The sequence below is a fragment of the Pipistrellus kuhlii genome, unplaced genomic scaffold (genome assembly GCF_014108245.1).
Source record: "Pipistrellus kuhlii isolate mPipKuh1 unplaced genomic scaffold, mPipKuh1.p scaffold_m20_p_1, whole genome shotgun sequence".
In the NCBI taxonomy this organism is placed as follows: Eukaryota; Metazoa; Chordata; class Mammalia; order Chiroptera; family Vespertilionidae; genus Pipistrellus; species Pipistrellus kuhlii.
The window spans coordinates 58,827,198-58,851,942 of NW_023425404.1; the positions used below are offsets into that span (position 1 = coordinate 58,827,198).

A 24,745-nucleotide genomic window follows, 5' to 3' on the forward strand; every position below is an offset into this window, starting at 1 on the left:
AATCCTTTGGTAAGGATTAACGACAAGAAAAAAATCTTGTTTGAAATAATTAAGGTTTCTTATGTATTAAAACATTACACAGGACATGGGCTATGGTTTAAGTTATGAAATTTCCTACATACAAAATATTTATCATTAGAATTTAGAAGGAGGTTTTTCCTCCTCTCATAAGCTCTATAAAATGTTCATTACTGAATCTATTTATGCCAGCTGGGTTCTGGAAATGCAAACATGAACAAAACCTAGCCTTCTATGAAAGAAATTCACAGTCTACTGATTCCAGCTTCTAGGGAATCTACCCATTGGTCTTTTTGAAGACCTTTGCAGAAATCCAGCAATCTTTCTGCTATGCTATTTCAACAGAACAGAGGGGTGGGAAAGGAAAGTGAAAAATTTGTGGTGGAAATCAGAAACAATTACTCCCATCTTCACCAGCATATAATATTATGACCATTGTGAATCCACAATTAAAAAGTAAGTTTTTAAAAATACTTACTGCAGGATAGTAACAGCAAAGCACTTAAAGCTTTAATTAGATCAATAGGAAAAGTGGATTTCAGCACCAAAATGAACAATTGTACTGGCATTTAGAAGATCTGAAGTATTTTATCACTAAACAGTTAAAGCACTTTGGATGGAATCTCATTTTCGTTACCTTTACCATGAAGGCACTGGGCCAAAGGATCCCTCTCAACTTTACTCTTTTATAATCACAGTCCATTTGGTACACCCTAATGCTTGGCCTCTTATTTACTCTTCATAGGAATGCTATGCAGTACACTTGGTTACTCACAAAGTAGAAAAGAGAAAACTGAGACTAAGAGAGGTTGTATAACTTGCATTAGGCCATAACAGCAGAATTCAGATCCAAATATATACATCTGTGTCCTTCCATATAATGCCCCGTTAGAACCTTAAGTCCATCCAACCAAGCACAGAAAAGCCATGGGGTCTGGAAATTGTAATTTGTTTACTTTCAATAAATTGCAGTCATACCAAGTAAATGAAGGACAGAAACACATATATGGAGACTAATAAAGACAAAACAGAAAGACAAGGCAGCATTTCAGTGATAGTCACTTTTCAAAAACAATAATGAAGAAAACCTTCTTTGTTAAGCAATACCAAACATCAGCTAACTTTGCAATCCAAACCAAGTCTAGACGACTCCTCTGTTATTACAATCACAAAATGAAAATATTTAGACTTGAAAGATTCTCAAAGATAGATTGTCCTCAGAGATTTGTTATAATTATTCATTTTACCAATGAGCAAATGGAAATACAGATATATTTTCAACTTTATTTCAATTATCATATGAGTATTACATTTAAAAGAATATCATAATTTACTTAATAAATGATTAAGTAAAAATTTAATTTATTTTACAGGCCTTCACCTTTTACAACATATTGACATGAGCCTAAATAATTATAATCCTTTAAATGGAGTTATTTTATCCCCTTGAGTTTAGGTGTTAATGAAAATTAATTATTAATGGTACAAAGGCCATCAAGCAATTGCTTATTGGGGAAATTTCCAGGGCTCTAAAGTAAATACTTAAGTAGTTATTGTAACTCAAAGTCATTGAAAATCCAAAGAAGCTTCTTGTTACCTTCAAATTGGTGATGAGGACAGGATATGAAGATAAGGAAAGAAGCATAATTGAAGTTAGAAGATCTGACGTACTCTATCACTAAACAGTTATAGCACTTTAGATGGAATCTCATTTTCATTACCTGTACCATGAAGGCACTGGGCCGAAGGACCCCTCCTAACTTAAGTATTTTATAATCACTATAAGAGGTGACAAATAACAACTAAATCATATTCTCTCATGTGGAGTTTGTAGAACAGCTGCTGTCTTTTAAAAAAGAAATTTAAAAAAATTTCATATGACTTAAAGGTCAGTGTCTCCAAAGACTTAACTTTCCTGAGGGATATACTTATATATACTTAAACATGCCAACATATTTCATCTCTCTGGGCAAAGTATAATTCTTTCATTTTTTTTTTCAGGATTAAAAATAAATCCCAATAGTACCTCTAAGCAGCAATACAACTGGAAGAAAAGCAATGAATAATAAAGAAAAATAACATAGGGACAAAATAAGTGTTATTTTTCTTCATTATTCATTGCTGTGGTGAAAAGAACCAGCTTACTTTAAACTAAGGGTGGGAACCACATCTAATAATATGCTCCGTTATAGGTAATGAGTATTAAACGCTCTTTTCAAAATAAGAGTTTAATAATATTATGGTGCTGGGTGGATACTGGAAATATCAGGGGGAACACTTTGTAAAGTATATGATTGTCTGACCACTAGGCAGCACGCCTGCAACTAATACAAAATAATATTGAATGTAAACTTTAATTGGAAAAAAATTGTTTTAAAGGATAAATTTTTTTAAAGAAAAAATCTGAAGCCCAGAGAATTAATTTCTTTAAGGTAAAAAAAAAAAAAAAATTAAAGCTGATCATGAACTAATTTTAGTGATTTGATAAAAAAGAAAACAAAGCAAGCAGGACAATGACTTGCAGCTCCTATTTTATTTGTTGTTGTTTCTTAATATGTTTTTATTAATTTCAGAAAGAAAAGGAGATGAGGGAGAGATAGGAACATCAATGATGAGAGAGACTCACTGATCAGCTACCTTCTGCCCTTGACCAGAATTGAACCTGGGACCCTTCAGTCCCCAGACTGATACTCTATCCACTGAGCCAAACCAGCCAGGGCTGAAACCCCTCTTTTAAAGAGGTCTGATCTTATGGAAGAAACCACTGGAACTAGTCCATTCACCCACTGAATACATACCAACTGGTCAAGCACTGGACAGTATGATAAATGCCGGGGGGCACACAAACATTTTATGATTCCTGACATCCAGGGGCTCATGATCTAATTAGTGTCAGAGACTTGCCTGTAAACAACATGTCAATGCCAAGTGTTTTAAATGGAAGAAGCACAAATTCTAATCTGGAAGATTAATGGAAAAGATAACATTTGTGCTGTCTTCATGGATGAGTAGTTTATCATGAAAATAGCTTGTGAAAAGTACAGAAGCAAAGAATGGAAAGAAGGAAAAGAAGAAAAGGTATTATAAAATACATTTAAAATCATTTTTTACAATCCAATATGTGTGAAATAGGATCTTATTTTAAGTGTCATTTTCTTTCTTTTTTTTAATATATTTTATTGATTTTTTACAGATAGGAAGGGAGAGAGATAGAGAGCTAGAAACATCAATGATAGAGAAACATCGATTAGCTGCCTCCTGCACATCCCGCACTAGGGATGTGCCCGCAACCAAGGTACATGCCCTTGACCGGAATCGAACCTGGGACCTTTCAGTCCGCAGGCCGACACTCTATCCACTGAGCCAAACCGGTTTCGGCTTTAATTATCATTTTCCTAATTGCTGTGAGACTAAGCATATTCACATACTCATCATTCAGACTTTCTCTTAAGTGAAGTGACTATTTATCATTTACCCCCATTTTGTCCTCCTGGGTAGTTTGCCTTTTATTAATTTGTATGAATTCTTCATATATTTTGGATACTAATTCTTTGTTGCTCGTAAGTACTGCAAATATCTTCTCCCTGCTTTTCTTATTACTTTTAAAAATATGATACCATTTGTGACAGTAAATGAGTTTAAATTTACTTAATTTTAATTTCATATTATTTAGAGGCCCAGTGCACGAAATTCATGCATGGGGAGCCCCCTCAGCCCAGCCTGCACTCTGCAATCCAGGACCCCTCAGAGATGTCTGACTGCCAGTTTAGGGATTAGGCCTAAACTGGCAGTCAGACATCCCTCTCACACTCTGGGACCACTGGCTCCTAATTCCTCATCTGCCTGCCTGCCTGCCTGATTGCATCTAACTCCCCCCCAACACACACTGGTGGCCTAGTCACCCCCAACTGCCTCCTCTGCAGGCATAGTAGTCCCCAACTGCCCTCCCCCCCCTACTGGCCTGATCAGCTCCAACTGCTCCTCTGCTATCCTGGTGGCCCCTTAGTGCTCCCCCCACCAGCCTGGTCACCCCTCACTACCCCCACCTCCCTTGCCGGCCTCATTGCCCCACACTGCCCTCCCCCCCCCAATAATTTTCTCTATGGTTTGTGCTTTTAAGAAACCTTTTCCTGCTCGGCTGGTGTTGCTCAGTGGTTGAGTATTGACCTATGAACCAGGAGGTCACAGTTTGATTCCTGGTTAGGGCACATGCCCAGGTTGTGAGCTTGATCCCCAGTGTAGGGCATGCAGGAGGCAGCCAGTCAATAATTCTCTCTCATCATTGATGTTTCTATCTTTCTCTCTCCCTCTCCCTTCCTTGCTGAAATCAATAGAAATATATATATTTTTAAAAAAGAAATGCTTTCCTAAGACTTACATATTTTCTACAAAAAGCTGCAAAATTTTGCTTTTTACATATTGGTTCTAAATCCATCTGAAATAGATTTTGTGCATGGCACAAGGTAGCTCCAACTTCATTTTCTCTTTTCATGTAGATAATCAATCCTTCCAGCATCGCTTATTCAATAATGTATCATTTCCCAGTCTTTGTAACATCAGCTGTTGCAGGTAGGATTCCCTGGGAAATGGACTGAGAAAAGATTCTCATGCATGCTGGTGGAGAAAGGGAGGGAGGCAGGACCGGGCAGAGTAGGTGCAGCTGCCACAGAGGCCTCAGTTCACAGGGGGAGCTCTGAAGCAGGGGTGGCCCTTCAGAGTTGCCCTGCACAAGGCACCAGGACTGAGCCTTTGGACTGTCACACACAGACCAGTCACTGGACAGGACTGCCCTTGAGGAGCAGGTGGAATCTCAGGAGAGGCAGCTACTTTTGGCAGAGGGCAGTTCTGAGGGGTGAAGTTGGGGTGGGGTTGGGGAGAGATGAGATGACTCAGCCATGAACCATCAACTAGCAACTCTCCCAGCAGCTGAGGGAACTAGGGCCTTGATTTTAATGGAGAATTTGGGTGGCACACACAGTATCTTCTATAGCCTTTGTCATGTATGCCCTTTCCAATTTTATGGGCTCACTATTCTTTTGGAGTCTTTTTCCTATTAAATAACTTCCAGAAATGTCTCCATTCTGGTCCCCTGCATGTAATCCAATTTGTCAATGGCCTCCTTCCAATATGTTCCCATAATTACATCCCAAATGCCGTATTTGTCAGACTATTTACAGTAGAGTAGTACATTTTTTCCCTTGATATCAATATCTATTACTAATGTAGTCTGGCTTTTGCTTTAAACAGTCACATCACCCAACTGCCTCAAAAATCAATATGTTGTCAACTAAAACTGAAACTAAAGTCCCTGATATCCTTTGCTGGTAAGTAGATATTTTATTCTAAATGCAGGGTGTTTCCAGTATCCTCTTGAATTCAATCTTGTTCCATTTAGCTTAGGAAGGATTTAACAAGCTCTGATTCTGTCATCTAACACTTCTTTTCCATCTCAGTTTTTCTCCATTGACTAAGAACACCAATAAGATGTTGAAAAGAAAATAACTGAACAGGATTGGGAACGGTGAGGAGCCTTGGGACATGCAAATGATACCTTTCCGTTTTTTGGCACAGATCCATTCATCCACACTGCAAGGCTGAGGGCTCCTGGCTGCAGACCCTGTGTGTCTGTACACAGCACTTGTCTTCCCAGTCACTGGAGGCAGGGACCTTAGCGTGATCCTTGACTGTTTCTTTCCTCAACTTTAGAGCCAATCATCTTGTTTTGAGTCCACAGAATTTTGGGATCTATTTCTTATTATTAGCAAAACCAAGACAATTACAGACTTATTTGATTATTACTCCTATTTGTAATTTAGGACATTCCCACTGTGGCCAAAGCTATTTGCCTTGGAATAAAAGCTGATAGCTATTCCCCTTTAGGGGTTCCCCACCGGGAAGAGATAAGGGTAAATAGTGCCGCTGCGGGAAGAGAAGATGCATGTAGCTTCCCAGGATGCAGTCTGCTGAGAGCATCCATAGAGCCTCCAGACTATTGGGCTCACTGAGGATAATGGAAAGGCGGCAGCTCTTTGTGAGGCTGCGATTTGTAAACATAAATCAACTCTTCACATGTGTAATGCACATTCATGTATGCTGTCTCCTTTCATTATCACAGCAACTCTGAAAAAGTGATATTATTGACCCGTTGTTGAGTATGAGAGCTGGAGGAGTATGTTACTCAGGGACACATAGTTAGTAATTGACAGAGGCAAGATTTAAACGTGGGCTTCCTCATTTCAAGGCAGCTGTGAATCGGGAAACTAATTTCAATGAAACAGTTGTGTGAATTATGGTTTATTTTGCACAAAAAAGAAAAAGCCATCTAAAGGCAGAGGGGTTCTGAAAGAACAACCCCTAACTTGTGAAAGGAAAATATTGCCCAGAAGACACAGGAAGTGATTTTTCTTGTGACACAGAGGCTGAGATGGGTCAGCTGCTGCAGCTGAGAAGCAGATGCTTTCCTGATTTGGGCTCTATGTAAGATTAGTCATACATTATCATATGACTTTTCAAGACATTTGCTCTTAAAGGAATTGGAAAGATGGCAACAAAATAGCAGTGCTGTTCTTTAGAATAAAACTGCAGATGTGTGATCGCAGTATCATAGTTACTTACTAGATAGAATCCTGCAACTCCATAATATTTGCTGATAACATAAAACTGGTTGTAAAAGCTATATACTCAAAGCTTAATGGATGCTTAAAGACAATTTGGAAAAGTAGCATCTTGGACCACATGGCAGCAGCTGGCACTTGGAAGGTATAGGTAGTAATTTGAAGACATCTGTATTGAGGCCAGATATTAATATTATGATTAATGCAAAAAATAAGTTGTGATCACAGTAACAAATGTTAAACAAGAAACTAGCATTCTACCTTCAAGAATAGCAGTTTACCTTCCTATATTATGCAATGTACAATATCAGTAGAATAATACAAAAACAATAAACTTTTCATGTTTACAAGTGTATAGGTCCCTATCTCTGATACAGTCTATAATAATTATTACAAAAATGGTTAAGTGGGAATTAAACTGTTTCTCAAGGAAAACTCATCTATATCATTTCCCTTTAATAAAATATTTGCACTTACAAGATTGTGAATTCATTTAACAAAGCTATACTTAGTATAATAATTTATATTTTTACCTTGGTCTCCACTAATGTGGCTTAAGATAGAGAGCTCAGCCCCATCCCTAGGAATTCTGATGCAGTAGGTCTGGAGGATGGGGCCCAAGAAACAGCATTTTAATAAGTTTCCAGTTCTGGCTATAACACTGAGTGCTTAGAAAACCACACTTCTTTATAAACACCATTCTATAGCACATTGACCCTCCCTTTAGTTAAAATTTCAAGTAATCACATGTCATCTTGTCACAGTGAATCTTGTATGCACAATAAATAAAAACCCATTTAACAATCAGCATGTATATAATAATAAAGGCCTGGTGCACAAAATTCATGTATAAGGGAGGGGGAAGGGAGGTGGGTGTGTTTATCCCTCAGCCCAGCCTGCACCCTCCCCAATCTGGGATTTCTCTCACAATCCAAGACTGCTGGCTCCTACCCACTCACCTGCCTGCCTGCCTGATTGCCCCTAACCACTTCTGCCTGCCAGTCTGATCATCCCCTAACCACTCCCCTACCAGCCTAATCAATGCCTAACTGCTTCTTTGCCAGCTCGATTGCCCCTAACTGCCCTTCCCTGCAGGCTTGGTCACCCTTAAATGCCTTCCCCTGTCAGCCTGGTTGCCCCCAACTGCCCTCCCCTGCAGGCCTGGTTCCCCCAACTGCCCTCCCCTTTTCCTGGGTCCCACCCAACTGTCCTCCCCTGCAGGCCTGGTCACCCCCAACCTCCCTTCTCTGTCAGCAAGGTCACCCCTAACTGTCCTTCACTGCCAGCCATCTTGTGGTAACCATCTGAGTCCACATGGGGGTGGCCATCTTGTGTGTTGGATGATGGTCAATTTGTACATTACCTAAGGATATGTTTTAAGCTGTATCAAATGTGATGCTGTACTAGAGATACAAAGGTAAATAAAGCTTGGTCTCTTCGTCCATAAAGTTTACAGTTAGATGGACATGCAAACAAATAATTATGGTGTAATACGATAATGTGTAAAGTTCTATGAAATTTTTCATGCTACAGTGAGGGATGTTTTATAATGGAGATAACATTTAGAACTTTTAAAAGACTTTTTACCTTGAAATCATTTTAGACTTACAAAAAAGTTGAAAAATAGAGAGCTCCCTGTACCCTTCCCAATATTATGCAAACATTTACATTTTGTATAACCAAGGTTAGGGTGGATTTTGAAGAATGCCTAGAAATTTATCAAGAATCTCATATAAAGAAAACATTTATGAATAAACCCACTGAGTTATAAAATACTATAATAATATCTAAATATTTTTGCAGAACTATTGTGCCAAGCTTTTTAAATATATCACATAATCCTTAAAACAACTCATAAGTATTTAAAATATTATATCTATAACCACTCCCATTTACATACTGAGGCAGTTGCCAATCTTCTGGTAAGTAGCAGAGTTGGAATTTGACACTGAAGTGTTCAGCTTTCGCACACACACTCTCAACCAGTACACTGTGTTTAATGGTCCATAAATGGAGAACAGTCTATTGTTCATACACATTAGGTTACATTAGGGAAGGCTGTGGGGACAGTGGAAGGAGAAAATAAGACCAGAAAAAAGATGTAAAACCCTAAATAATGGAAGGATACCGGGATAGGCAGAATTCTAAGCTAGTTCCTGTCCCCTGGGGGACATGCCCAGAATAATCCCTTCTCCTTAAATGTCAGCAGAATCTGTGAATATGAATGCATATCACTTCCATGATCCAGTTATGTTATATGACAATGGCAATGACAAAGGAATTCTGCAGATAGAATTGTGGTCCCTGGTGTACTCACACCACTCCATTGGGCCTCAAATTCTCAAGCCATTTTCTAGACCTAATTACTCTTTTCCTGGCCTTGATTCCTGCTTCCACTCTTGGAACCCTGTCCCACACTGTAAGGATCCTGCTCTGCTAGGTAATAACAGGCGTTTTATGGGCAAATTAATATAATGAGTTTTGTGCAATCACACAACCTCAACTTATATTTGCATTGTATATTCTCATAACAGTGCTTTCACACAGAAGGCAAACTTCAATGGTGGACACCAGGCACCCCATGGGAGAGCCTTGTAGGACCTTTGAATCAGCCTAGAAGAGCTCCAAGTAGCTGCCCAGTCTTCTGGTTCATCAGCGTGTGGGTCATAAAGTAGCTTGGTGCAAATGTGCCGCCCTTTGATCATGCATAATACAACATTGCTGGTTAATCTGTGACCAGCAAAACACATGACACGGTAAGCTGCCTCTGGTTTCCATTTCAAGTTTGATCACTTGGCTCCACCTCAGTGACTGCTGTTGACAATAAAGTTAAGTCTCACTTAAGATAAAAAAAGGTCTGTTGTAGTAAAACTGATTATGTTGTAAAATTATTCCAAATAAAAGAACAGTTTCTTTGTTCACACAAAAGTTTGGCTTTGAGAACGCAAATTTTATTTAATTTCAGCCCCATCCCCTGAGCATATTCAGATTCTTAAACCTATGCTTTTAAGGTTAGTTTAAAAATAAAGCATCATGTACTAAACTAGCATGATAGTAATCACATAATATGATATGAAACCAATTTCATTCTGTTTAACATAGGATAGGTGAGGAAAATTTACCCGTTACTGGTTTGAAGACCAAGTTTTCTTATCATCTATTTGTTCTTCTACTTATACATTCATTTAATGAAACATTCATTGAATACATGCCATTGTCAGTTACTAAACCTGACTCCAGGTAAATAATGAGCATGACACTGTTATTATTTTTTATTTAAAAAAATAAAAAAAATATCTGTTTCAATTCTGACATACTCTATCACCAGCAGAAGCAGGTTCCAAATGAAGAAGGAACACAAAGAGTATGGCAGGGACAAACCCACTTCACGCTGCTGTATGGCAGGGCTGCTGAAGGGATTCTCAGACATTTTGTTAACTGCTCCTGGGGCAATTTGTCACTCACAGTCACTGCCTTGTCACTTGTAAATTGGAGGGTTTTTTGTGCGTGTTTATTTTTAAATCCTCACCGGAGGATATTTTTCCCATTGATTTTTAGAGAGAGTGGAAAAAAGGGGGAAATACAGAGAGAAATATTGATGTGAGAGAGACACATTGATTGGTTGCCTCCTGCACATGCCCTACCAGGGCCTGGGCCAGGGAAAAGCCTACAACCATGGTATGTGCTTGCCTATGGGTAGAAAGACTCTTCGGGCCACAGGCCGAAGCTCTGTCCAATGAGCCAATCCAGCTCAGGCTGGAGGGTGATTTTTTAATATACTTTTATTGATTTTTTTACAGAGTGGAAGAAAGAGGGATAGAGAGTTAGAAACATCAATGAGAAAGAAACATCAATCAGCTGCTTCCTGCACACCTCCTACTAGGGATGTGCCAGCAACCAAGGTACATGCCCTTGACCAGAATCAAACCTGGGACCCTTAGTCCACAGGACAATGCTCTATCCACTGAGCCAAACTGGTCAGGGCTGGAGGCTGCTTTAAATTAAAGTCAACAACCAAAAATTTAAATTAAGTCAATGCAGATTGACCACCAAGGAACTGCAAATCATCCATTTGAAGTATAAGACAGGGTCCTACGTTCAAAAGCTTGATGGGAATTCAAGACTGACATAGAAAACAATGAGAGAATACTGTAAAAATACACTGTATATACTAACATAATAATCTATATATATAAAAAGCCATCGCTATAATGACCCTAATGAACAGTTGCTATGACACCTTCTGTGTCCAGTTAAGTGGCCTGATCAGGGGGTGGTGCCAGCTGGCCAACCTTACAGCCCCTTCCCCTGCTGGGTTGCCCCTGTTCAGACTCTCCCACCCCAATCAAGGGTGGGGCCAGATGGCCAAACATCCTCCTTCCTCCCCCATTCCCTCCAACCAGCCCCACCCCTGATCACCAGCCCCACCATGATAGGCCCAAACCCCCTCCCCCCGGTTCATCTCACCCCTGATCACACCCCACACACCAATAGGGGATGGGGCTAGTTGGCCAACCTCCCCCAGCCTCTCCCATCACCTAGCCCCACCCAAGATCGCCCCCCCACCCTGATCAGGGGCAGGGCTGGCCAACCAACCACCCATGGCCTTCCCCCAGACCTCTGGCCCCCATTCAGCTGGGGCTGGGGCTGGGGCTGGTCAGCCTACCTCTCACAGCCACTCCCCATGGCTGGCCCCAACCCCCAATGGATCCCCTAACCCCAAAAGGGGCAGGGCCTGCTGGTCAATCACCTGCGGCCCTTGCCCCCAGCTGGCCAGCCTCCTGTCATTTCCTCCTCCCAACAGGCCTAGCCCTGATCCACCTTGATTAGGGCCGGGCCAGCCCAACCCCACCCATGCATGAATTCATGCACTGGGCCTCTAGTATGGAAATAATAGAAGTCCAAAATGTATTGCCTTCACAAAAAATAATATAGATATCAAGAGGGACCAAATTATTTTTTGGTTGAAAAAATTGAAAAAGCTTTGTAGGGGAACTTATGACTTCAGGTGGCTCAGAAATAATTGGTAGGAAGAAAGAGGACTTTAGTTTTTCTTATTCTATATCACCCTTTAACTTATGATTTCATAAGGGAATGATAATTAGTATTTGAAATGCAATTTTAATTTCTTTTTACTTACTTTAATATCAAAATAAAATTTCGCTGATTAAATTCAAAAGCTACTGAGTGAGCCAGTTTCAAGCTAGACTGTGTAATTTTTTAAAAATTCACTGGAAAATCAAAATTAACCTACAGAAAACAATGAGACCAAAAAAAAAATCTATTTAAGTGACTTAGAAAACAGAAGTAAATGTAGACGCTTTCATTGAGAACAAATTAAGAAATTCACATTGAACAACCAGTTGTGAGCTATTATTTGTAGCATCGTTTCATCACTGAGAAACAACAAAAAGTAAATTATTGAATTTTTTTCTGGTCCTCTGAGTCAACACTGGTCTGTAATTATAATAAAGCTATTACTTTCTAATATTATATGAAGTATTTTCATCAACATTATATTATTTGGTTCTAAAAAGAACCCTATGAATGTGATATTATTCTTTCTAGCAAATGTAGTCAGGGAAGTAGCAACCAGGTGCAAAATCGCTTTCTCTGGCTTTACCAATGCTGGTGCTCCCCTCCCCTCCAAAATTTCTTCTAGTTATTCTAGGAATCACATGTACTCTCACATGCAGTCCTCCCATCATCACTGCTGCTCTCTCCTGTTCTGTTTACTGTGCCTCTAGACACGCTAGAATCGTCAACTGGGCTTTTGCAGCTAAGATGCCAGATGCATTCCCAATGGACTACTGCCCTCCTTGTGCTCTTCTCCTTAGTATGAGGTAAAGTCTGGTTCACTCCACAAGCTTCCAGGTCACACTGCTTCAAAAGCATTTCGAGTAGGGATTCTTCATCCCCAAGTTTGTTATGCTGTTATGAGACCCTGCCTTCAATATCTAAAGGACATGTTAGTGAAATTACTCTGTAACTTTCTGCACTGCTTCTTTCATTGCAGTCTTCTCTCCCTATCATCCAGTCACTGAGAGCTAGGTCAGCAGAAAATCTGGAGTACATCCATCATGCTATTTTTACTGTTGTTCCTCCCCTGAGGTTGATACCCTCTCCTGCTCCACCCGGTGACAATCTTCGGAGCACTGAGGCAACAAGCTCTCATTAGGTCTAACCATCTCATTATCCAGACATGCAGAGACTCCTGTCTGAACTCCAGACAGCATATGTTTAGGCTTAAGCCACATGTGTTATTTGCTCTCTCCACAAGCCTTCTGTGCTGACCTGGAAACCAACAGCTTTAATCGGTCACAGGATTATTTCTGGGGCTCTCTTCCCAAATGCAAAACTCTGAGTCAAAATTTTAATTAAGGCTTAAAACAAAAAAACCTACACCACAACATTTTAGAATAAAATATGTGAAACCTTTATGATCCAACTTACTGCCTTAAGTTGAGAATACAACTGTCACAGGAATCACAATAATCTGAATCTCAGTAGCTGAAGCTCTCACTCACTAGCTTGGTAGGAAGTGAGGTCTTAGACTCTTTCTCCCATTATGCCCTCCAGGGGGCCCACAGGTTTCCTGCTTGGGAGTCTGTGGCCCTCGCCCCCTGGGGATCTGTTACTCTGTCACTCTGCCACCTTTGGGTTGCAAACAACCTCTTACTGACCCGTGTAGCCGGGACTGTGCTCTCCCTCCGATCAGAAAGTTTCTGCTTCTCTCAAATAGCTCTTCCAGGATGTGAGGGCGATCTGGCTTCGACATCTGTCACCCCATTGATCGCCAGGGTTGATTCGGCTGATCTGGCTGGCTAGGCAGGTGTCCCCCTCCTCCCTCACCGATCCATGTGCGTCCCTCCTGAAGCTGCGCGCTCGGTCGAAGAGAACGACTTTCCCCAAGAGGAGAGGATCGGTCTTCGGTCAAGGGTATACGAGTAGCTGCGCTCCCCTGCTAGAACCTCCAAACAAGCTCTGAAAAAGCTCTTTCACCTGACAAAGCACTGGGCTTCTGATGACTAAGACATTTCTTCCTAGAGCACATGTGTCAAACACAAGGCCCGCGGGCCAAATCCGTCCCGCCAGGCCTTGCAATGTGGCCCGCACCATGCTGTCATCACTGCACTCCACTGCGTTTCCATCACAATGACAGTTTATGACTGTTCAGTAAACCATTCGGCCCGCGATTTAGGCTGGATTTTAGATTTTGGCCCCTTCTCTGATTGAGTTCGACACCCCTATCCTAGAGCATAGTTAGGGCCCTTCCAGGAGTTTGAGAAAATATCTGTACACAGACTCTTGGTCCAGACTTGATCTCTCACAATACTGATACTTCCCTTTCCATTGTCCATTGTTCCTACCTATTATCGGGTATCCTTCAAAGACCCCACAGGTCCCTCTACATCCTAAGCATATCTGAATTCCAATCTAATGCGGTTTCAAGTTCTTTCCTATAAGGCATGGGGCCACAGAGACAGCCTCTGGCCCATGTGCAGAAGCAATGCATAACTGTGGGGAACTCCAAGGACCTTCGGGAGAGTGAAGAAACTCTGGAGCCTGGTCTGGCGGGCAGCTGAGCTACCAGGGCACAAAGGAACGCCAAGGGATGGTATGGCCTAATGTCACAACCCAGAGACCACAAAAGTGTACTCAGTAGCATGGGTTGATTCCCATTTGAGAACTAACAGGAGTTAAGATCTTTGTAAGTGATCAGAGAATGAAGTAAAATAGGCAGTGAAGGTCATTTACCTGATTAAAAGTGATCAAGAAGAAGAAAGTGGGCCCAGAGTCGGTGTGTACTGTTTTCAAAAGCACCCTCTCCCAGAAGGGTCCATGAAGAATAAAACAAAACATACAGCTTTAATATTCAGTACTTTACTTTGTCAACTTGATTAAATGCTTGTAATTCAATTATAAGCTTTAAAGTTTGTCTTTTTTAATGCCTCCCAGCAATGATGCTATGAGGTATAATAGCTGAGTCATGTGAAAATACAGGATGGGAAAAAAAGCAGGTTTATAGTTGTTCCTATGGAAAATAATATAACTGTTAATAAATAATAATACAAGAATAAACTGTGTTTGGTACACTCACAACTGTAAACATACTTTTGCCTCACCTTGTACATATGCAATAAATCTTCAAATTTTAATCTCTTTATTTTAAAAATGGGTTCTATCTCTCTTTTTTTTTAATGGTCTTTTCTTCTAGATTTTTCAGTGGCTATTACTTTTAATCACAGTGTTAATTCTGCTATTTCTATATTTCTTCAGAATCACTTTAGATGGATATATTTGGCTTAGGACCACAGACTTCCACCATTGCTTTAAATCTTATACTCTGAATCCAAGAATAGAAAAGAGACAAATAAAAAACAATTCAATAGAAGGTGTTATCTTTATGGCACAAATGGATACTATTACGGGAAAAAAACCATTTACCTAAAGCTGGTTTGGGATTTTAAAACATCAGATCTTGGTCATAGTCTTGGCCTTTAAAACAAATTCTCTTTTGAAAAACAAAATCTTAATAAGAGCAGCACTTTATTTTATATAGAATCTGACTCAAAATATAAATTGTTCATTTGTAGAAAATCTATTTCATATTTCATATGCAAATAAGTTACTTTCAATTTGCCATAATCGGAGAAGATATTTCTAAGTTATTTTTGTGCTTTGCATAAAAAGCAACCAAGTGCAATGTGTTGTCAATCACTGGTAAACATAAAAGCTATGCATTTAAAAAACAGGTTAACCTTTCTGAATTAACAGACTGAAACCTGAATCAGAAGACCTTCCAATTCTTTCACTTCCTCTATACTTAAACTTTAAACAATAAGACAGTTGATCTAATTAAATTGAGAGGTAGAAAGGTCAAACAACAAATAGATGAAACAGTGCAGTGATTATTTATTATCAAGATAACCAGTGTTCTATAACAAAACATATACTGCACATACACACATCCTTCTTTACCTCATTGCTCATTTAAAATATCATTCTATCTTTCTACACTTTTTGGTCCTCATGGCGCAGTCTATCTGCATTATCTTGTCTCACTCTTGCCCACCCTCCGCCTTTCTGCACATGCTCTTGGCTCCAAAAGCTGACCTTTTAGATCGCATCTACCAACTCTCTTACACTTTGCTTTATGGTTGGTTCTGTGAGAGGAGTTTTCTAGGCGGAAAAATCAAAGAAAAGTGAAGCCAGGATACTTGTTCCCAAAACTTCCTCTCTGCCAGGTACCTCTACCGCAGGCCACTGTTCCTGCCACATGGTCTACCTGATTAAGCTCCCCTGTCAGGTTCCAGTGACCCAAGCTGCTTCCCTTGTTCCTTCAGATCTGGGGATGTGAGTTATCTGTCAGGACCCTGTCTAACCCAGGAGCCTTTCTAAGCTTCCTTCTTCTCTTGGTTTCTGGATGATGCTCTGTCCTCATCCAGTCCTACCTCCCTGACTAGTCCTTTTTGGGCATTGCTTTCACAGGGCTCCAGCAGCCTGAATTTTCCTTCATAACATTGCTGTGTATCAAAGCTGCACTTTTGCTTCATTAAAGGACAAGGGTAAAATAAAAAAGTGTGGTTTTAGCTAAAATCTTACCATACATGCACATCACTCTAGAGATATCTCTTTTCTTTAAAAAAGTAAGTTTGGCTCAGTGATTAGAGTGTCAGCTCATGCACTGAAGTGTCACAGGTTTGATTCCCAGTCAAGGGCATGTATCTGGGTTTCAGGTTCTATCCCTGGTCCCAGTCAGGGCACATGTGAGAGGCAACCAATCCATGTGTCTCTCACAATGATGTTTCTTTCTCCACCCTCCATCCCTCCTCTCCACTCTCTCTAAAAATCAATGAAAAAATAAAATAAAAATCCTCTGCTGAGGATTAACCAAAACCAAAAAATAAAAAAGTAGTTACAAATCACTCTTTAAAAAATCATAGGTGGCCGAAACCGGTTTGGCTCAGTGGATAGAGCGTCGGCCTGCGGACTGAAAGGTCCCGGGTTCAATTCCGGTCAAGGGCATGTACCTTGGTTGCGGGTGCATCCCCAGTAGGGGGTGTGCAAGAGGCAGCTGGTCGATGATTCTCTCTCATTGATGTTTCTAACTCTCTATCCCTCTCTCTTCCTCTCTGTAAAAAATCAATAAAATATATATTTTAAAAAAAATCATAGGTGACACATTCACTACAACCAGTGCAACAATGTAAATATAAATAAAGAAAAAAGTGAGCCGAAACCGGTTTGGCTCAATGGATAGAGCATCGGCTTGGGACCTGAAGGGTCCTGGGTTCGATTCTGGTCAAGGGCATGTACCTTGGTTGCGGGCATATCTCCAGTAGGGGGTGTGCAAGAGGCGGCTGATCGATGACTCTCTCTCATCGATGTTTCTAACTCTCTATCTCTCCCCCTTCCTCTCTGTACAAAATTAATAAAATATATTTAAAAAAAGAAAAAAGAAAAAAGTGAGTGCTCTTCCCCAGTGCTTCTGGAGTCTTCATCTCAGTCCCCACCTTCTCCCTGCCTTGGCCATAAATACAGCATTGAACAGCCTGGCCAGTCTTCTCTGTACCGGTCTCCATGATATTCAAACCTAGACCAAAATATACACTCACACATGGAGAAGGTGATACACTCTCTAAAGGAACTGAGAGCATCTTACTACAATAGATGTATTGAATAGATCTAGTTCGCTACCTTAAATAGTCTCATAATATTACAGAGTATAAACATACTATAATTTATCTAACCATTTCTCTACTGATGAAAATTCAAAAAAATTTCAGCTGTCTTTGGTACTACAAATAATGCTGCAATAAATGCCCTTATGCATATATTCTTATTAATGCGTCTATTTATATAAGCTAAATTCCTAAAAGTAGGTTGCTAAATCAAAGTTATATATATATTTTTCAACTACTTAAGTAATTTCACTTACTTTCTTAAAAGTATATAGCAATGTATTTCCTGTTATCTTAATTCCTTATTTGTTCTATATGGATATAAGATGGCATATGCAGTTTTTGAACATTATTTTCTTTCTTAGCATTAATTACAGATAATTTTCTATATGTTTCCTGCAATAACTTTTCTATAGTAAATCTTAACATCTGTCCATTAATGTTGTAAAGTTTTTTTAAAATTTTATTGGAATTGCCTCAAACCTCAATATTACATCTACTCCCCTATAATATATATGTAGAGAAGAATTAAGGGTTTGACAGTAGCATTAGATATAATAAAATCTATTACACATATGCCTCTCAACCCTCAATCAGTTGACTTAACTACATCTTTTCATGGGCACAACAATTGGACAAGTGAGTCACCATATCAAGAAGAACTATGCCTGAGGCATATGTTTCAATCAAAGGAAAAGATCACGAGATGGCTGAGGAGCACACTACAGCACTGGACATTTTCCTGAGGATGGGGAGCCAAGTTCCATGTGATTCTGCTGGCTTTAAAAGGATCTACTGAAGATCAAAGGTAAAAGAAACCATCGAAACAGAAAGGAATTCAGCCCCAAGGCTGCTGCTATGCAGGCTGGCACAGCTAGAGTCTCTCAAGGTTTGAGAAAATATCACAAAGGCTTGGGAACATACTACAGCAGTTTCCACCCCAAAGTAAAAGACCATAAAACCAATTCTAAGGTGGGGGAGCGGGGTAGAGAACGAGGATGAGAAGAGAAATCTGGCCACTACTCATTGTTAGTATATTCTCTATTTGATCATATCACCACCAGACAAGAAAGTCCTGTGTGTACCCCTTGGAATGGAGAGTAAGGAAAATTACAAAGCTAGCAGGATGTGGACCAATAGGCTCTGTGATACCTCTGAGCTATCTCCTCTGTGGATGGAGATGTTGGCTTTAATGGCTTGGTCCTGTGGGAAGGAGAAGCGGATTTCACTCTTTCCTGGGAATTACTACTTGTCCATAACACTTAAGAATCTTCCAACTGGAAATGGGTCTGATTACTTTTGCCAGCCTTAATCTCCTACTAAAGCAGTTAATGGGAGCTTTCAATAATGCTAATCACATCACTTCAGTAAAATACCTTTGTGTTATTTCCACAGGAAATAAATGTCCACAGACCATAAACTCAACCTAGTAATAGCTGATGTGGGAGAAAAGCGGGGAGTGGATGCAGATAAAGGCGCACTGTACAAAGATAGTAAATGAATTACAGACCCCTCCCTGGGCTGAGTCCTCCATGGTGGGAGGAAAATAAAGTTAAAAAGGCAGCTGGAAGCAGGAAAGTCCCCCTGTCTAGATCCATCAGCTGCAGGAAGTCACTGATGGGTCCAGAATAGGAAGAGGACTCATGGCTGCAGAAAGGGGGAATTAAAGGGAGGGCAGGGGACAAGAATCCCTCCCTTAATGGTTTTTCAAAAGAGGACCAAGCTAAGAGCTAAAATTTGGATGTCCTGGGGCAGTGGTCGGCAAACTCATTAGTCAACAGAGCTAAATATCAACAGTACAACAATTGAAATTTCTTTTGAGACCCAAATTTTTTAAACTCAAACTTCTTCTAACACCAACTTCTTCAAAAGAGACTTGTTCAGGCCGTGGTATTTTGTAGAAGAGCCACACTCAAGGGGCCAAAATGCCGCATGTGGGCTGTGAGCCAGTTTGCCGACCACTATCTTGGGGGAAGGTCCTAGCAAAAGGGAAGTTATTCAGGCCAGGAAAAAAAAATAGTCCCTCCGAACCCCTATTTTCCTTTCCCTTTCCAACGCCTTTCATAAAGTTGGATGCACAGGGGGTGTCCCTGCCAAGGAATCCCTGTGATTCTAATGACTGGCTCAAGATCCCAATGGAAGACCTGGGACTAAAATACAGGAAGTGGTTTGAGCGATTGTATGGAAAAGCCAAGGAAGGAAGTGATCATCTGTTGAGCTTGCCTCTCAGTGGGCTCATGGTCTGTCACCTAGAAGCTGAATGTCCTTCGGGTTCCTGCATTGACCCACGTATGGCAGATAATATCTTTTATATAGAAAGAGAACAACAAAATAAAAAGATAACTCTAAGTCAGGGGGAAAGGTTTATGGATGCTCAATGCATGTACACTTTCTGGGATCAGGAACACATAGAATCCTAGGATTTGGTGATTTCTAAAAAGAACCGTCAGAGTGAAGATAGCCATTCTCCAAGAGCCTCTGACCTAATAATAGCAGAGAGCTTATGTTCCAAATATTTCAAAGTATGCATAGTATTCAAGAATTTTCATCACTAGGGTTTCAGGATACATGCTTATAAAATCTACAATTCTATGGCTTTCTTGATGACACAGATTGGTTATATTATGAAAAAAGCAAGAGTTATCAAACTAAGATCAATATATTGCAAAAACAAGATGAAACCATATACCGCGTTGTTTAAAAGCCAGCCCCTGGACCAATGATTTAGAAACATTTATTAAAATGTCAAGAATTCAAAATAGAAAGCTTTTGAAGTTTTTCTTTACTACGTAAATATTTTTATCTCAAAAAATTGCCATGATGTTTGCTCTAACCCGTGAGAGACCATATATTATGTTACAACTATTCCCTAGACAGAGCATTGACCATATGGTGCTAAAGCGCTGCTGAAAAAGAACCTGTTATCTGCACGATGGCACACAAGACCCTGCGCATCTGGCCACACTGGCCTGGAAAATGTAACGAATACTTCTTACACGCTGCCGTTTTGGGTCTTATTGGACCCACTTACAGAAACCCCAAATAATGTTCATGTAAAACCTTAAAATCACATTAAGCACATGAGCCAGACTGTCTCTGCAGCACCTTTTGCATAAGAAATGATGTTGCACCAGGAGTGGTAGGAACCCATAAATAAGTTATAACTTCAGAGTAAATGTTGCTTTGTGCTCCTTTAGGAAATTTAAAAAGAGAGAAGTTAAAAAAAATCTGAGTTATTCTCTTCAAAGTAAACTGAATTCATCTCTTCTCTGGTAAAAAAAAAAAAAAAAAAAAAAAAAAAAAAAAAAAAAAAAGTTTTGGTCATAAAATAATGATGTTACAAAGGTGATTACTAAAAAGAAAAACAAACAACAAAAACCTCTAACAACAGACACAGCGCGCTTTTGCTCTTCTCCTTGGAGAATCCCAACAAACTCAAGCCACTCAGCAGCACTGCAAGCAAAATGTGGCCAAGGGGCAGATTACCCAGGGTTTGCATCAAAGGCAGCGACAAGTTGCTGCTTCTCCCTGCTCGTTTGTTCCTGTTCCTTTGAGTCCTGTGGTAAGCAACCACGGAGGCAGCCTTAGCATATGCCCACCAAAATAAAACAAAACAAAGACATTTACAAAGTATTGCTTCTGGAAGCAACTACAACCTTGACTCCGTAAGTAAATACCGTCCCCTCAATCTCAGCACTCCCCTATACCACACCCAGTTTTCTTGCTAAAAGCAGAATTGACTAACAGGCCCAGGAATGTTGGTCCATTGCTCACTGACCTGTCCCTGAATAGCACAAGCAGTTTGTGAATCACCCCCCAAAAAAACTAGGTAAAGCATCTGAAACAGGGACTAACCTGGAGGTGACTGGTGCTGAGGCTGAGCTGTGATCCTCCCGGGCCCCAAGATCTTTTCCAAAGGTTCCCCAGGCACCAACCGAGGTTGGTCTGCTCTGAGGAAGGCCGAGCTGGCTCCTTTGGTCTCCGTGACCTTCGCAGTGGATGATGGCTCCAAGGTGTCAGCAGGGGTGGACTCAGGGAAGGTACCACTCTTTCTGCCAGGAGAGTCATCAAGAGTGGCCTCCCTCTCTTCAGGCAGCCGGAGGAGCCTGTGGTGCTGCGGAGGGCTGGGGAGCCTCGGAGAGAGAGGCGAGGGAACAGGTGACATCCGTGTGTGCGTGCCAGACTGAGAGGATGAATTATTAAATACCATGCCCAGAGCTGGTGGGGGCGGCCTCTCACCACCTCCGCCCTGTGAGGAGTCAGGGCCAGCACTGCAGGGCAGATCCAGAAACAAGGTCTTGTGGCCGCTCAGAGACCGCCCAGCTCTCCTCTTGCTTCCAGTGTCCGGGAGGGTGCGGGGGGCCGTCCTGCTGAGGGGGAAGCCCAGCCTCTTGCCCTCAGTGGCTTCAACTAACTTCTCACTCTCTATCACCTTCAGGAGGACCTTGTTCACAGCCCCCTCGGTGCTGGCTGGAGGACACTCCCAGGCCGGTGACTGCCATGACCCGTCCCCGCGCTGCTCCTTGCCCTGCTGCTTGGAACCAGGAGCCCCAGCCTTGGCTGCTGGGAGGGTGAGCAGGTCTGCACTGGGAATGAACTCAGCTTGGGCTGCTAGGCGAACAGCAAGCCTTCCTTCGCCTTCAGGATGCGTTTGAACTACTCTGTGCACCTGAGCAGACAGGTCCTGGACTTTGGCCACCACTTTGGAAACATGTTTCTTCCTGTGAGTCCGCTCAGCACACTTCTCCCTCCGGCCCCTATCTGTGGGTGGATGCTTCTTCTCGGGGTGCTTGTGACTTCCAGAGAAACCGGTCTGCTGATGTGCCGGCCTGTGAGGCGCCCTCGGTAGCCCCCCAGCACCACGGTCCCCTGGCTCCGTGGAACTGCAGTCAGGGGGCGACCCTCCTCTTCCAAGCTCAGCATCCTCAGAAGTGAGCCCGAAACTCCCAAAGCCAGGGTCAGGGTCCAGCGTCCTGGCTATCCCGGGGGGGCAGCTTTCTCTCTGCCGGGAAGAGGAACGGGCCCTACGTGGGAGCAGGTAGTCTCTCGCCTCTAGAAGCCCAAGATTAGGCCTCTCTCCAGAAAGAGGAAGGGAGTTGCCGGAACAGATATGGTCCCTCCCCATCGGAGGAGCCGATTCCTGGCCCCCACGCCCTTTTCTTCTTGTCCTCTTCTGTGGAAGCGCCTCTGTACTCTCTCCCCCTCCCCCAAACCTCCGGGGCTTTTTGCTCCTCTTATTGAGACAGCCCACGAGGGGCTCTCCCTGCAAATCGCTAGCACTCTGGAAACAGTCGTCCTCAGGGGCCAGACTCACGGACAGCTCCGGCAGCTTCCCCTCCTGGCTCCCCATCGTGACCCCCAGGATGTGGTCTGAGCTGAGGAGATTGGCCAGCAGTCTCTCCCTCTCTGCTGTGAGTTTGTACAGCTCAGTTAGGATGTCCTTCGTGGGAGTCTGCTTGAAAAATATGTCCCCTGGATGTTCCTCCGGCTGTAGACTGAGGCTGATGGCGTCTGACCCCTCCCTGACTTGGTAGCAGTTCTGAAATGCCTTATTGGATCTGTCTAGGGTTACAGTGCCCTTGTATGAAAATCCTCGGACTTCTCCCCGTGGAAGATAGAAGCTGATGTAGCAGAGTTCAGTAATGGGCTTACGCAATCGGAGGGAGCAGTGAGTGCCTTCCATTATGCCTGCCTAATTATTCATGCCTCAGAGATGCTGGTCTGTGGTCAGGCTTCCCAGGCTCCAAGGCTGGGGCATGTGATGGTGGCCACGCAGAGAGAGCAGCTGACCGTCATCTCCAGCAGTGAGACTGCCTGAGGAACAGGGGAAGAAAGTAGCTTGTCTAACAGAGTAGATAAATCACACACCAACATAAATCAAAGCATCCCCATGACTTAGCCTTCCTCTCGGGCAGACCTCAACCAATCCAGGCATTAGCCAGGAGGCTGGCTGCAACCTCTTCCCCACTCCCACCCCGCCCTGGACCAGGCAGAGCTTCTCTATAGCTGAGAGATGTGAGAGTGCTCAAATTTTAGCCCCAAGAAAAAAGTTCCTTCTCCCCACATGGGAACTCACTATATACCTTAGAGAAGGTCTCTCAACTTCACTAGGCTTCAGTTTATGTTCTTCTATGTATCTCCCATAAATCCTATGGTAAGGGGACTTTGAGATCCTTGGAAAACAGAGGCATTTTAATAACCTGTTTTTGGAATATCGTTTTTGCAAAAATAAGACAAGCCTTTTTACTCTCCAAAAAGCACTTTCTAAGATTTGACATTATCTATTTAACTTAGAGTACAATTGGGAAAAGGTATTCAGTCACATATTTGGATTTTTTTCTAAACACAATTCATATTTTGCCAAAAGAACTAAAAGTGAAAAATTTAAAGTTTAAAATTTAAATAAGTGATTCAGTAGTTTTAATCAAGTTTTTTTTTCTTTTTCTTTCATCCTTCTTGCCCACTTAAGACCAAATGGAATCAAGAAAAAGCAAAAATCCGACAGCCAATGCTAGCCCTATATGGGTTTTCAAATATCTTCACTATTGGAGTGACTAAAACATCACATAATCAGTAAAGGTGGCTGTTCTCTCCTGTAATTTGAGGTATTCCAGGAATATCTCTGTGGCTAACATCTTTACACATAAGCATGGAGATTAGAATTCTGTAATATAGCACTTTATTTCTTCATTTAAGGCTTCCATGCTTAAAGGAAATCTCCTTGGGAAGGAAAACACAATAGTCATTTATTCACCATTGATATCTTCAGTGAATTATTTTTCTCAAATCTTTTCTAACTGGTTCTAAAGAGTTAAAAGCTATACAAGGGTTCATTTTAAGTGGAAGAAGAGTAAAAGGAAGATTAATTTTATAATTGAATCTCCTCGAAGAAGAGTGATAAAATGAAGGTAAAAAAAAAAAACCAAACAGAAGTGCCAGGTGGGCTCAGAATATTTTCGGAAAAAGAAGTGGAACAACATTTTTAAAGTACTGAAAGAAAAAACCTGTTATCCCAGAATTTTATATCAAATAAAAAATATTTTTCAATAATAAAGATAAAATAAAGGCATTCTCAGATGTAAAAGTAAAAAAATTAGTTGTAAGCAGACTTGCTCTAAACAAATTTCTAAAGAAAGCTCTTCATACAATGAAAATGTTACAGGAAGAAACTTGTAACATCAAGAGTGAAGAAGAAGCAAAGGAAATGATAAATATGAATATAATATTCCTCCTTTCCTGAGTATTTGAAAAGATGTTTGGGGAGGAGAACCAAGATGGTGGCATAGGTAAATGCAGATACTCACTGCCTCTCACAATCACATCAAAATTACAACTAAAATACAAAACAGTCTTCATCCAGAACCTCTTGAAAGGTGTCTGAATGGAAATCCTAGAACTAGAGAAGTAAAGAATAAAGTACATTGAGAC

At 41.3% G+C, this 24,745-nt stretch overlaps 1 protein-coding gene across 3 annotated transcripts in view; it reads right to left on the reverse strand.

Moving 5' to 3' along the window:
* The window catches only part of FMN1 (formin 1), a 373,318-nt gene extending 350,158 nt beyond the window's left edge, over positions 1-23,160 (reverse strand). The window contains exon 1 of one of the 3 annotated variants that reach the window (XM_036446920.2): positions 21,173-23,145. In XM_036446920.2, the coding sequence (XP_036302813.1) occupies positions 21,173-23,000 (1,828 nt within the window). In that variant the 5' untranslated portion in view covers positions 23,001-23,145. Of the gene's footprint in view, positions 1-21,172 lie in introns of all 3 variants that reach the window. The other 2 variants (XM_045583848.1, XM_036446945.2) reach the window with 2 other exon arrangements.
* Positions 23,161-24,745: the final 1,585 nt, after the last annotated feature.